The sequence below is a fragment of the Pygocentrus nattereri genome, chromosome 7, assembly GCF_015220715.1.
Source record: "Pygocentrus nattereri isolate fPygNat1 chromosome 7, fPygNat1.pri, whole genome shotgun sequence".
NCBI classification, from domain to species: domain Eukaryota; kingdom Metazoa; phylum Chordata; class Actinopteri; order Characiformes; family Serrasalmidae; genus Pygocentrus; species Pygocentrus nattereri.
The window spans coordinates 6868945-6883270 of record NC_051217.1 but is presented as its reverse complement, the minus strand read 5'-3'; the positions used below and the strand labels follow the sequence as shown (position 1 = coordinate 6883270).

The following is a 14326-nucleotide window of genomic DNA, read 5'->3' as shown; positions in this document are numbered from 1 at the left end:
AAACGTCCTTACAATCTGACCACTTAATGAACCTCATAAACAAGGGGTCTCAAAATACTAGGCAACATCCAGCTTGCCACATCCAGCTTCCGATACCACTTCCTATGGCCTGCCACATGTTTACAATTTATCCTAAATCTGTCCCTCAAAATGTTTTACCCAAAATCTTTTCACTTTTCAGCAAATAAATATTTACGTCTGCTTCACCCACCAGACTATATGACTGGCTGACGCTATATTAAAATCAGCTTAGGCTGACACTTAATGATGTTGAAATAAAAAAAAAATTAAAAATTAAAAAGGCACAGCATACAAGAAAAATCCCTCAAACAAAAACCAAACAAAAAAAATTGCTAACTTGGCTATTATTCTAATTTACATGGTTAAACCTTCCTCAGAATTGTGAAATTCATGAATTTATCAAATAAATCCACTGAGAATACAGATTTAACCACATTTTACTAACACTCATGATAACTTTACTTGCATTGTTTGTATATCACTACTACTACTACTACTACTACTATAACTACTTATAACAACAACAACAGTTATTTTAAAATAGTTAATTATAATAGTAATAGTAGAAGTAGTAGTAGTTCAGATTTTTTGCTAACAAATATAAACTAAGATGACATTAAATGAGTGTATATGTTATGTAATTAAAATTCATACTTTTAATATACATATATAGAAGACCACCTGACTAGCAGCCCCAAAGTAATTTAAGTTTGAGACCCCTGTCATATACCAAGGTTGGAGAAGACATCTATTTTAAACCTATACACAATCTTTACATGAAAATATGGTCTTGATAGTCCCTTGTCATGTGCTTCTCAACATGAGTTGTATATGAAGAACATACAAAGTATGGGTCAAGCTGCAATGAGACTTAAAAGCAATTACTTCTCACTTCAAAACAAAGGTCCATTTCCACACTGTCTACTGCATATGGGATGAGGAGCCCACAGATGCTCTGAGCTCAGCAGACGAACATGTCTAGCTACTGTTTTGAAACAGGTCACACAGGTTTAGAATTTTTTTTATCTAGTGATTTGTTTAATGTTTGGTGCCCTGTTCCTGAGCTATGTGAAGCCTAATACAAATACCAAAACCATAAAACATTTCGGGAAAACTGGCATGAGTTTACTTGTAAGCAAAGCTGCTGAACACAAACCAATGACATCACTTTAGATGTGCAAAAAGAGAAAGCAAATGGGTTAACGTGTTTTCATTTCTTCTCATTCTTTTATCTGACGTTTGTAACTGAAGTTCAAAACTACTATATACACATATCACACAGCTGAACTGCCAGTTGTGTCGGCAAGACTTCCTCTCCAGCCAGAAAGATCAGAGACATGATTAAACTCTCTAGCATGTACAGAGAGGGTAAAAGTGATGAAAGAATGAAACTTCTGAAGTACCTGCTTCCCCTCGCAGTGCTTTCTCCACAGCCACACCTCTCTCTTCCAGCTGCCTCTGTTTCTCCTCCACCTGCTCCAGCTGTCTCTGAATGATCTGAGGGGAAGAAACAATCCCATAATGAAGGCTCTCGCTTGTTCAGAACTGTGGAGAATGCCTAATTTTCCCATTCATCCTTCTACTGTCTACATCTGTAAATTCGTCAGCACGGTCTCACTTGAGCCCTGTGGAGTCTCTTCAGCTCCTCCTGCTTGGCCTGTCGACGGGCTGCCTTCTGGACCCTCCGCGTCAGCTTGGCATTTAACTCCTCTTCGGTGTACGTCTTCTGCAAAAAGGAAACAAAACATGAGTCCCAAAACAGAAACAACCTGGACCTTGAGAAATTTTAAACAGAGGGGGATGAAAAGACAGCTTGATTCAGTTTTTTTTAAGGGCTAATCTATGACTTCTACATCAGTACAGCAACATCTGAACCAAACAGCTAAAACAGCACCACAATATATTCAACTACAGGGAATATAACCAGTCCTTTTTAGTTTTTTATGCATTTGTATATACCTGACCCTATATGTGGTATCACAAGGAGATCTGTATTTAAAAAGTGTTGTGCTGTGTAAAAATACTATACAGGCCAAATGTGCCCTAATTCCCTTCTTTGCAAAGCATGTTTTGCAAATCAAGACAGACAGAAAGAAAACAAAAGGCAAGTCTGAAGAGAGGTGATGTTTGTGGAATCTGTAGGGACCCACAAAGCAAATATGAACCAGTGAAGTGAAGTATAGTGCAGAATAAGACCAGCTGGAAAGCCTTTTGAGAAAAACATCATGTGACCACAGAGGCAGATAAATCCTCCAGCAGAAATGGGGTACTGCAGCCTAGCTGAGTCATGCTTATGAAAGAAACAATTAGTAGTACAGTAATGGAGGAACACATGGACCACAGTAGACAAAGGTTAGGAGGTAGACTGAAGCATGCTCAGAATGGGTGGACCAATGGGAATAAACACACTACCTTTGTGGCATATGATCTCTTGAACGCCAATGCGTGAGGAACATAAACAGACTTTGTGGGGGAAAAATAAAAAGATAAAACACGAACAATGAAACAAACACAAAACAAATGGTATGATTGAATGGGTTAATGTACAGTTAAATCCAATCAATCTACGACAACACCAAAACAAATTAATAAATAGAACAGAACCAAACGTTTACCATAGTTTCCGAGTCATTAGAATGAGTGCAACTGTACTAAAGTCTGACCAATACATCTGTTGGTCAATGATAGAACCAATAAATTAGCACCTTTTCACTAACTACATTAGCATGATATGTTCGACCTTTATTAAAATGAAAACTAATTAAAAAAGAAAAAAAAAACAATCAGAGGTGATAACAGCACAAAGCATTTTGGGTAGCTCTGCCTCTAAGGCCTTCTTACTTTTAAGACTTTGTTGTTTAATTGAGATTCAGAATTGTAATAATTCAGACCTGAAAATGATTGTCAGAAAAAAAAAAAACAAGTTAAATGAAACTACTGGACTATACAAGTCCATTTTAAAGCAAGTATGAGATTATAATCAGCCAGTATTACTGGTTAACAGAATTTTTGGCATTTAAAATCTGAATCCATCGATTTTCACGTTGTTTGGTCCCTACAATGCACACAATTCAGAGCTCTTGCACAATTGTCTTTTCATGCACAATAATTGTCTTGTAGGATTATTACTGTCTATTCATTAACATCAATTAACTTAAGCACAGAAATTCAGAATCTAATGCTGCCTTTATGACCAAGTGAAAACTGGAGGTACAAAAATCCATTTAAACTCAATTTCCACTAAGAGAAGTCTGGGTTTCTGAGTGGCAGTCTTGTAACATAATCTCAACATGGCATTGCCCATAGAACAAGAAGTAATAAAGCATGTTTTAGACTTGTGTTGGTATTTGTGTCCAAGTTCTTTGTATATTATATTGCTAATTACAGTGTGATACAGGAATCACTGCATAAGTTGTTCTGTACAAGATGTATCAATATCAAACTGTGCGCTTTCTTGTCAATTTCATCATTATATTAATGGTGAGTTGCTATAGCCTACATCCACTTTTAAAACTCTTTAACTTCCGGGTGAAGGCTTTTTAAGAGTTTTTATACACCCACAGCAGCCAAACGAGCACCAAGTTGCTTCGAGTGTCTATTTTTTCCTTTAAATGCTATGACATGGAAAGTGGGAAGCTCAGAGTACCAGTTGCCAGCATAACACACCCATGTCTAATATTAAAGAGGCTCAGTACTGTATTAAGTTGAAGAGGGTGTGCGTGAGAAGCCACCCACACAATTCCCAAAACCTGTAAAATACATCCTTTTAGTTTAAGACACCTGCTACAACACAATTCACCACAGCAGAAACTCTAACCTAACATTTTCTAATGAACTAACAATACAACAAACTCCACAGACAGCCTAGCACTGACTGACGTACAGCATCAGAGTAAAGGGCCAGATGAGCAGTGTTCAGTGCATAACATGTATTTCCTAAATGTGTGAATGCAATCACTGGTATGTTAATACAGCAATAGCAGGGCTGGACGTTTTCCTTTTTAACAGTAAAATAGTTCCTTTTCAGTATTTGAAAATGCGATAATGCATCTGGCCCTAGTCCTACTTTCTGATTTCCACACAAACACAGACACAGAAGATACTGAATTTCTATTATGAATGCAACTCAAAATGGTATATGATTGGAGTTAAAGTAACTGTATTAAGTGAAATACAGATCCAGAATAAGTCTGAAAAGGAGATGATGAGCTATATTTTGTTGCATTCAATTCTATTAGAAATTCATTAGCTTCAAATACTTTTACTGCATAATATGGAAATACCTCCTCATCTCCTTTATCGTGTTCCATGTCCATCACTTTCTCCATCAACTTTATTCTCTCCATTTCATTCATTCTTCTTTTGTTCCCCCTCACCTTTGATTTATCCTTGCTTCTCCCCCTCCCCCTCTCTCTATGCCTTATCCTTTCCTTATCTTTTTCCTTCTCCTCCTTCAAAATATCTTTTTTCAAATCTGACACTAGATCAAACAAGTCCATATGTCGCTATGGAAGGCAAAAGACGGAATTAAAGTGAGACAAACATAAAAACTTTTTTCAACAAGCCATTTCCATTAATAATAGATAAACTTACATCTGCCTTGGACTTCTGAGAAGACCTTTCTAGAACATCATCACAGGAAAGATCAGAGTCCTCGGAAAAGCTGAGGTTTCTTCTCAAGCGCAAATCTAATAAATATGAAAGAGATGTTGAAACAGAATTTAAGACTATTTAAAAGGCCACAGATTAGTGTTTGATGGTTGATACCAAGGACATTCCTACTCACCTGAAGATCTGGCCATAGGTGATGCTTTCTTCACTCCGGAGTCTGCAGTTGTAGAGCTAGATGGTGTGCTGGGACAAGATTTGTCATCTTTTTTCTTTTTGTCTTTCTTGTAGCCAGAGAAAACAGCCTTCCATAAGGACTTGTGTTTGGGAGGTGTTTCTTCAGTACCGGACAGCCTGTTTTCATTCTTGGCCTTCTTCTCTTTCTTGTTCTTTCGTGGAGAGAAAAGTGAGCTGCGCTTCTTACTCTTGGCCCCTGTAGAGCTTTCAGAAGAGGTGACAGAGCTGTCCAAACTCTTGCTTAACGGTGAGGTGAAAAAACGTTCAGGAAGTGTCTCTGCTTGCTTTTTAGACTCCAAGGCTTTCACAGCAGACGTCTTGGGGGAACTCGAACGTTTCTTGTTTCGAACAGCTACCTCAGGAACGTTCCAGGCCACTTTAGCCACAGCACCCTTAGATGACTCAGCCTCTTTCATCTTATTGAGCTGCTTGGCCATGGCATCTTTGAGAGCTTGGCTCTTCACAGATTTCTCCCTCTCTCTCATCCGCTCTTCTGCAATCTCTTTGGCTTCTGGAGAAAAGTGCTGCGGTCCCTTCACTGCTCTGGACACCAGAGCTCCAGGAATGTTGGGTTTTCCATTTTCCATAGCCAAAGCGAGGTGCAGGGGTGGTTTATCCCTGTTCACCTTACTGGTAGGTGGAGTGTAAAACCTATCCTGTGCACTTGTGTCAGGGGTGCGATCGTCATAGTTGTCTTCCACATCGTCGGCAAACGGGATCTCCTCCACACACTCCACAAAGGACTTCCTGACTTCTTCTCGCCGTGGTTTATTGGGGTCCTTAGTCCTCATTACCACAGGTGGGTTTGTTCTGGGGGCAGGGACTGGAGCAGTTGCAGGTTTAGCTTGGGGAGGGCTGGTGGGAGTCTTAACTTTGGAAGGTGCTTTCTCCACTTTAGGTTCCGCAATAGTTTCACAAAGGTTGTCCCAAGTAACCAGAGGCTTCTTGGTAAGCATCGCTGGTTCCTCATTTGGTGGAGGTGGAGGGGGGCTTGAGGGAGGCGTGAGCATGGTGGAGTCGGAGTTGTTATAACTGTCACTTGTTGCTGTCTGGCTAGTCATGGTACTACCGTTCAAGCCAAGGCCAGAGCTGCTGCTCAGCTCCCTTCTATCTGAGCCATTGCTTTTGGGTTCCACGGGAGAGATTACTTGACCCTCCAAAGTGATGTTGAGCCTTCGGATGACCGAGCGGCCAGTGAAGGTGGGCTTCACCTCCTCAGAGAGGTCCTCCGGTGTGTGAGATTTGGACAATGTAGGTTCAGGGATAGATTCTTGAACGATGCTCTTTTCTACTATACTTCTGCTCCTGTCCAGTGGGGTGAGCCCCAAGCTCCTCCTAATCTCAGCGCTCTTCAGCCAGAACTCCTCAATAATATCATTCTTCTTGACTGGTGTCTCCTCTATTGAGTCCTGTGCTTTTAGAAGTTCAGTGGTTCTATTCTCCACCAAAGTGAGTTTGGCCAAAGGGGTGGAGGTTACAGCAGGGACTGGCTGAGTCCTCACAGGAGAGCCCATGGATAGGGGCGAGGAAGGCTCCTGGCATGGCAATGGTTGAGCACAAATCGGGGACAAGGGGTTGCCTGAAGGTGAGCAGGCACATGGCTCAGGCTGGATGGGCGACTTTGGGCTGACTGTTTCTGGTAGGGGCACTGGTTGGGAGCGAATGGGAGATGCCACAGCAACAGGGGTATTAGGGCTCTTAACCTCTGGAGTCGATGAAGGTAGCACGTGTGGTTGGACATCATCAGCCAGAAAGGGTTCAGGGAAAAAACGTGCCCCTGGAGATTTTATCAGCACCGGGGAAGGTTTCTCTATGATCTGGAAGTGTAAAAGGCATTAAAATTTATTTTAATAAATCAAAAGCAGCAGCCAAACACCTTGTTACCAAAGGCAACCCGCAAAATAATAGAGCGAAATGATTTATAACAAACAAACAAAAATAATTTAAAACAAATACATTACCTCCTCAAGTGGCGTAGGTTTTTGTATTGGAGAAAGAATTACATCCACAATGATTTCCCTTGGACCAGCAGAGACATGCTCTGAGAAAATAAAGGAAGCAGAGACAATCAGGTTAGGTTTCTCCTTCAAAGTACATGGGATATCTCTTTTCTTACATACTACTGCTGAAATAGAATATGCATTAAAGAAACACATTCAAAACATGCCAATCCTGAGAAATGTATCAGAGCTTACCCTTTTTGGGAACATGTTCGACGATCTCTGGCTTGCCCGTGTGCACTGGGAAAGGCTCTGCATCAACACTATGTGATCGAGCCTCAGCCTCTGCATCTGAAGGGATGTCTTCTGCAACACAGAAAGCATTATATGCAGGTACTCCATTTATTAACATTTCATCATCCATAGCCACGTCCGGCAAAGTAAACTGCAATCAGATGGCAAATTAGCATTAAGAAAAAAAGGAAAAAAAAAAACCTTCGTCCAGCTCAGTGCCAGGCTCAATGTCTGGACTCCCCGCCTCAGCATCCGGGTCATCCTCCTCTTCACAGGGCTCTGAGTTCACAGGAAGAAATCAGAGTCAGCACAGTACATAAAACAAGAGCAGAAGGATCCTAAACCACTATCTGGCTGAGCGATAGTTCAGGCAGAACTATCAAAAGTTGCACAACATTCCTTTTACCTTAGATGTAACTAATCAACCAAAGCATGTTTGCTTCTTTAGTTTTGCACTGAAGCTACAAGGCTAAAGACTTGCCTATGTAGTTTCTGTCACCACATGGCACACTGTCATCAACAAAAACAGACAAACATAAAAATAACAATTATGACTTCAAGATGTTTGCTACTACTGTTCTACGCACTGCATTTTTGTGCTTTTTATTCTAAGAGGTGACAGTAAGTCATAAACCACATCAGCAAGTCTTTTTGTGATCACTTAAAAACTAGTTACAGATTGCTGACTGGAGGGTATGAGCTGCCATTACTTGTTATCTACACAGCTCCAGAGCATAATTATCAAAGTGAAATGCAGATACATCTTTGATTTTCTGCTAAATTATCATTTTAATGTAGCCTCTAAGAACTAATGTGGTATAACTGTTAGGCACACAAAACATTTACGTATAAAATATGGAAAAAGTCAAAAAGCCTGAAATGTCAACCATGCAAAAATAGTAGTTCCATGTAACATTTAACACAGTATGAATATACTATTAGCATATAAAAACAGGACAAACATAAATGCATGTTAAGTGTCATTAGTGGTTAGCCCAGGCACATGCTCATATCCATTCACACATGGGCAAATGAATGAGGCCCAGTTTTAACAGTTGGGGAGAGGTACTCAAAGATATGTTAATGAAAAGGAAAAATGAGACAAGCAGATATGCCCCCTTCCACAAATCACACTTAAAAGGACAAATTAAAACCTGGGGGAAACGTTTCTGGAAAACATGTCTCTTGAGAACTCCCTTGAGAAATCTGACAACTGTAAACGTTAGGCTTTTAAGATCTCAGCATGGATCTTGACAAGGCTTTTTCATTTCAAAAAGAAAGTCTCCAACCTTTCCAATATGTTTAGTGTCACTTCATAACTCAAGCCGCTACAAAGGGAAGGAGGAAAGTACACAGAAGAGCACACCAGAGATTTCATAAAATCCCTTAAATGTTCTCTCTGCTAAGGGATGACACTTTAGCTGTCCATTTGGTACCTTGTTGAGACTGAAATGAAATGAACAGCTTCAAAACTGCACTCCAGATTACACTTGCACAACTTGAACAGGCTTTGTTAAATCTGTGGCCTGTCACTGACCCAGCTTTTCAACCCAAGTGCCAGCTTATACCACAATCTTTTTTTTTTATTGGGGGAGGGGGGGTGGATTAATGCCTTTTTTTTTTAGATCCTTCAAATACTTTTCAAAACTATTTATAAATGCAAGGAAGGCCATTACTTACTCTCTATACACAAGTCAATATTCAGGTGTGGAAGCAGCAAGATTGGTAGATAATGAACTCCAAGTGTAAGTCAAGGCCTTTTTTATCCTATTTAAAAGGAAATATTCACCTCCTATGTCACATGGTTTCAGCATGCAGCAGTGTGTAGAGTTAAGTAAGCTTTACCATGCAGCCAGTGTATTCCACCTGGATGTGGATACATCAGTGTCATCTGTTTCAGCACCTAAACATGCTTTGCTGTGTGTGCGCGACTGTGTGCGTAAGGCATAAAGCAAAAGCTGTTGCACTGTTTTCGGCACTACCTCCAGACACCGAGTCCAGCCAGGCCCTGACAGCCTCGTGCCGCGCAGATGTGTGGGAAGGGGCTAAAAGAATTTAATGAACAAGCACATGAAAAACAAAATATGAACACAAGACCAAAAAAGAGGATGGTAAGACAACGGGGCTTGAGATGGGGTCTGTTTCGGAAATACACCCATTCCACCGTGATGATAGTAAGACAAGTCAAGGACACAAAATCAGTCAAAAATAATTATAAATGTAAAAAAGGAAAATAATAAATACAAATAAATGACAAACATGCACAGACACAATATGGTGACAAGAGTGATAAAAATATACACTGCAGGTCAAAAGTTCAGAACCATCATTTTCAATATTATACTTTTGTTGCGGATATAAAAATGTATTTGTATGAATGTGCAAAAAATTTAAGATGCTCTGACAATGATGAACAAAGCTGTAGACGATTGTATAATGACTGAGGAAAGCGGTATAACAGGAATTCAGTTCGATTAAATACAGTTATAATTAATAGACACACAGAATGCCTCATATTTTAAAAAGTGCTGATTAAATCACAGGCAGATGACATGAATTAATGACTCTAAACTGGTCATTACACTTCATTATTTGTAATTTACTACCTTCCTGATGTTCTCACACAACATGGAAAACAAACTAAAAAAAAATCTGAGAATATATTCCAGTTACTATATTATGTGAATGCATATTATTTAAAGTATTTGTAAATAAAAATATATTATTACATTATGAAAAGGACAAGTGATTCCAAACTTTTGAACAGTAGTGTAAATCCACACAACAAAGACAACAAAAAATAAAAAGCCCAAGTAAACACAACAACACTGCTCATCATGGATAAGAAGCGTATTAGTTTAGGCTGATAAAAACTTAAACACGTAACAAAAACAGCAAATAAAGAAATAAACAAAAACTACTGTGGACAACACAGCAGGACTGTTCGTCATTAGAAGGCTTATTAGTGTGGGTGAGAGGAAGGATATGAAATGTGTTCTTGAGCATAACACAGCCAAATAAATTCACATTAGAGACTATTACAACATTCTCATACTCTATTTCTGTCACAGCAAAGCATTAGTCCACCCCTTCCAAGTCGATGCCAGTGGTCGGGCAGGACTCCTCCAGGCTGGGTTACCTGTGCTGGAAGCAGGCTGGGTGGCTTGACTTGGGACTGAGGGCTGCGAAACCGAGGCTGAATCGGCCTCCTCGTCCCCGTCCACCTGCATATCCACATGAGGGACAAGGGGGTCCACTGGCTGAAGGACTTGCTGGATCTGCAGGTTCCTTGCTGCGCAGTTGAAGGTTGCAGTGGCATGGTTTAGATGTTGTGTGGGAAGTTTGAGGGATGGTTACACGAATAGGAGAACGTCACAGAGGTAGCCAAAAATGGACACGACAACGTGTCCCAGTGAAGTCCAACAACAAGCACAAAAGAAAGCATGACGCAGGGGGATCAAACCAAACAGACAGAAAGAATGAAGAGAGGAAGAGAAAGAACAGGGCACTTTAGTATAGATTTCAAGAGCTGTAAATAGCTAACCTTACAGGAACAGTAAAAGCATGCGGTGACACAGAAAATAAGGGTGTTACAGGCCTACTACAGCATTCAATTCAAAGATAAAATGCTTGCTCAACTTGTATTCACAGAACCACTTGTACTGTTGCTTTGTAATGAATGTTCAGATTAGTGGCAACAATAAAAAAGATAAATATCCAAAACTCACATGCTTGAGAAAATAAATAAATAAATAAATGAATGAATGAATTCTCAAGTTGTTAAAGTTATGAATTCTGCATAGATTGGTGAATGTACTTATTGGGTCCACACTTCAGTAGGAAACAAATTTAAGGAAAAGAAACTCCCTTTTCTACAGAACTTCAGAATTCAGCTGGTATAGCTGCAATATGAACACAACTGTAATTAAGGCTGCACAATATGGATAAAACACTAGTGTTGCAATTAGATTATGATAAGATTGTAATACGCCTTGCAATATGTTCAAAACTAGGGATGCACGATGATATCAGAATAATATAGGTATTGGAAGATAAATATTTTTTTTTTAAATGTACTGACTGCAAATTTATTATACTCCAGAAGAGCAGAACATTTAAGTGACGCTCAGCTGTTAAATTAAAATGTCTACATTTGATCAATTTTACGCATTTGTAACAGAGATGCAAATTTCTGAGTACTTTTGATTTTGAGAGTTGATATTCAAGTATCTGCAAGAGTTAAAAATCTGGTTGACTGCAGGGAAGATAAAAATACTTAGTCTTACTCTTTTGAGGTGTTAAAATCAGTAGCACAAAAACGTTGCAGCAAGCTGAATAATATGCTTGAAAACATTTTAGTATTCATGTTTTCATGTGGAATAAGTAATGACGGCTGCTTCTTTAGATGTGAGCTAAAACTACAGGTAACTGTTTCAACCCTGGATGCTGTCCTCTTCTACTTAAATAACAAATACATTGTGCAGCCTTAGTTGTAATGTGGTGTCATTAAACATGCACATAAAACCCAAGTCCAAAATCTTGATCATAAAAAACAAGGTAAAATGTGGAAGGTTAGATAATGCAGCTTTTCTCCAACCAGTAATGATGTTAGAGTTCTAATGTATATACAGGCCAAAGGCATCCACAGGCAGAGCTACCTTTAAAGGTACCCGTATCCTCTTCAGCAGTGAGGTTCTCCAGCCATACAGCTGACTGGAGCTCCCTCTCCCAAGGGTTATACTCCCCCTCTGCCAACCCACACAATTACCCCAACACACACACACAGTAGGATAGGAAAGACATGTGATCCAGACACACACAGAGAGAATGACAATCACACACACCAACACAGACCAGGGGATGGAAGAAGTAAGGAGAGAGGAAGAAGTTGAGGATGATCTTTACACAGCACAGGATGACAGACAGCATGATCAGACACTGAAAACCAACCTCCCATTATATTCACATAGCAGTAAGGTCCACAATTTAAAGTGAAACAACTCCAATTAAATCAATAAAAAAAGTAATGTAAACAAAGTTATTCATTGTGGTTTAATACAAAATGCTTCATTCTAGAGAAATTTACTGGGTCAGAACTGTTTACAACAATCTTGCAGACAGCATCTGATTGAAAGCACTAATATATGTTCTGATGCAGCTGTGACAAACATAACTAATCAGCATTATTTCCCTACATCTGCAGCTTCTTTTATTCAGCTTTTTTGTGTGGAGACCTACTGACTTTAGTTTTGCATCTATTTAACAACTGGACCCACAATACTGATATCAGCATAATTACCAATCAGACGAGGACAGATGAAGAGCACACAAAGAGAATGAGGTGGAGAGAGAAATGGGAAAATCGAATACAAAACACAGCACAATCTCTCCATGTCATTTGACTTTTGCGCTTTGTGTACATTTAAGAGGTAAAACACAGACAAACTCAATTTACCATCACTTGATTCTTCCTCTTCCTCTTCTTCTTCCTCCTCCTCCTCCTCATCTTCGTCTTCCTCTCCTTCCAACTCTTCTTCCCTCTGATCTCCATCTTGCCTGCTTGCCCCAGCATCACTTCCACCCTTCAGTTTGGCATGGAGCTCCACGGCCTCTCTCCATGGAACTCCCCCCAGATCAGAAGGTGCTGCCGGCTCCAGCTCCTCATCCTCCTCTTCCATGTCAGACTCTGAGCTACTGCAGGGAGAGAATAGTGCATTATAACAAGCCTTCTTTATTGCAATACTTGGCCTGTTTAACGCTGCTTAAAATAAATAAATAAAAAAATGTATAATAATAATAATAATAATAATAATAATAATAATAATAATCCTCTCCTTGGATCACCACCTTATCGTGGTGGAGGGGTTTGCGTGCTTGAATGATCTTAGGAGCTATGTTGTCTGGAGCAAAAGCTCCTGGTAGGGTCTCCCATGGCAAACTGGTCCTAGGTGACAGGTCAGACAAAGTGTGATCCATAATAACCCCTATGAAGACACAAAAACAGGACTTGTGTACCCTGCCCGGAACAGGGTTACCGGGGCCCCACCCTGGAGCCAGGCCTGGGGAGGGGCTCGCCAGCGAGCATCTGGTGGCCGGGCATTTACTCATGGTGCCCGGCCGGGCCCAGCCCGAAGGAGTTACATGAGTCCCCCCTCCCATCGACCCACCACCAGTGGGAGGGGCAGTAGTAGGGGTTCGGTGCGTTGTGGATCGGGCAGTGTCCGAAGGCGTGGGCCTTGGCGTTCTGATCCTCGGTTGCTGAAACTGGCTTTTGGAACTTGGAACGTTACCTCACTGGCGGGGAAAGAGCCTGAGTTGGTGCGCGAGGTTGAGAGATACCGGCTAGATATAGTCAGGCTCACCTCAACACACAGCTTGGGCTCTGGGTCCAATCTCCTTGAGAGGGGCTGGACTTTATTCTTTTCTGGAGTTGCCCATGGTGAGAGGCGGCGGGCAGGTGTGGGCTTTCTCATAGCCCCTCGACTCGGTGCCTGTATGTTGGGGTTTTCTCCAGTGGACGAGAGGGTAGCTTCCCTATGCCTTCGGGTTGGGGAACGGGTCCTGACTGTTGTCTGTGCTTATGCACCGAACAGCAGTTCAGAGTACCCAGCCTTCTTAGAGTCCTTGGGAAGGGTGCTTGAAAGTGCTCCTCCTGGAGACTCTATTGTCCTACTGGGGGACTTCAACGCTCGCGTGGGCAATGACAGTGAGACCTGGAGGGGTGTGATTGGGAGGAATGGCCTCTCTGATCTGAACCCGAGTGGTGTTCAGTTTTTGGACTTCTGCGCAAACCACAGTTTGTCCATCACGAACACCATGTTCGAACACAAGGATGTCCATAAGTGCACATGGCACCAGGACACCCTAGGCCGCAGTTCAATGATTGACTTTGTAGTCGTGTCATCGGACTTGCGGCCATGTGTTTTGGACACTCGGGTAAAGAGAGGAGCTGAGCTGTCAACTGATCACCACCTGGTGGTGAGTTGGATCAGGTGGTGGGGGAAGATGCCGGTCAGACCAGGCAAGCCCAAACGTATAGTGAGGGTTTGCTGGGAACGTCTAGCAGAAGAACCTGTCAGATTGATCTTCAACTCACACCTCCGTCAGAACTTTGACTAGATATCGGGGGAGGTGGGGGACATTGACTCAGAATGGGCCATGTTCCGTTCCTCCATTGCTGAAGCGGCTGACTGTAGCTGTGGCCGTAAGGTAGCTGGTGCCTGTCG

At 41.2% G+C, this 14326-nt stretch overlaps 1 protein-coding gene across 3 annotated transcripts in view; it reads right to left on the bottom strand.

Annotated features, from left to right (window-relative positions):
• The window catches only part of mical3a (microtubule associated monooxygenase, calponin and LIM domain containing 3a), a 125090-nt gene that overhangs the window by 15098 nt on the left and 95666 nt on the right, over positions 1-14326 (bottom strand). For 2 of the 3 annotated variants that reach the window (XM_037540054.1, XM_017687597.2), the window contains exons 22-30: positions 12556-12794; positions 7302-7379; positions 7062-7172; positions 6828-6907; positions 4808-6683; positions 4615-4709; positions 2434-2484; positions 1640-1747; positions 1425-1518 (exon numbers count right to left, since the gene is read on the bottom strand). In XM_037540054.1, coding sequence (XP_037395951.1) covers positions 1425-1518; positions 1640-1747; positions 2434-2484; positions 4615-4709; positions 4808-6683; positions 6828-6907; positions 7062-7172; positions 7302-7379; positions 12556-12794 — 2732 coding nt within the window. Of the gene's footprint in view, positions 1-1424; positions 1519-1639; positions 1748-2433; positions 2485-4304; positions 4527-4614; positions 4710-4807; positions 6684-6827; positions 6908-7061; positions 7173-7301; positions 7380-9082; positions 9146-10239; positions 10393-11758; positions 11849-12555; positions 12795-14326 lie in introns of all 3 variants that reach the window. The other variant, XM_037540055.1, reaches the window with a different exon arrangement.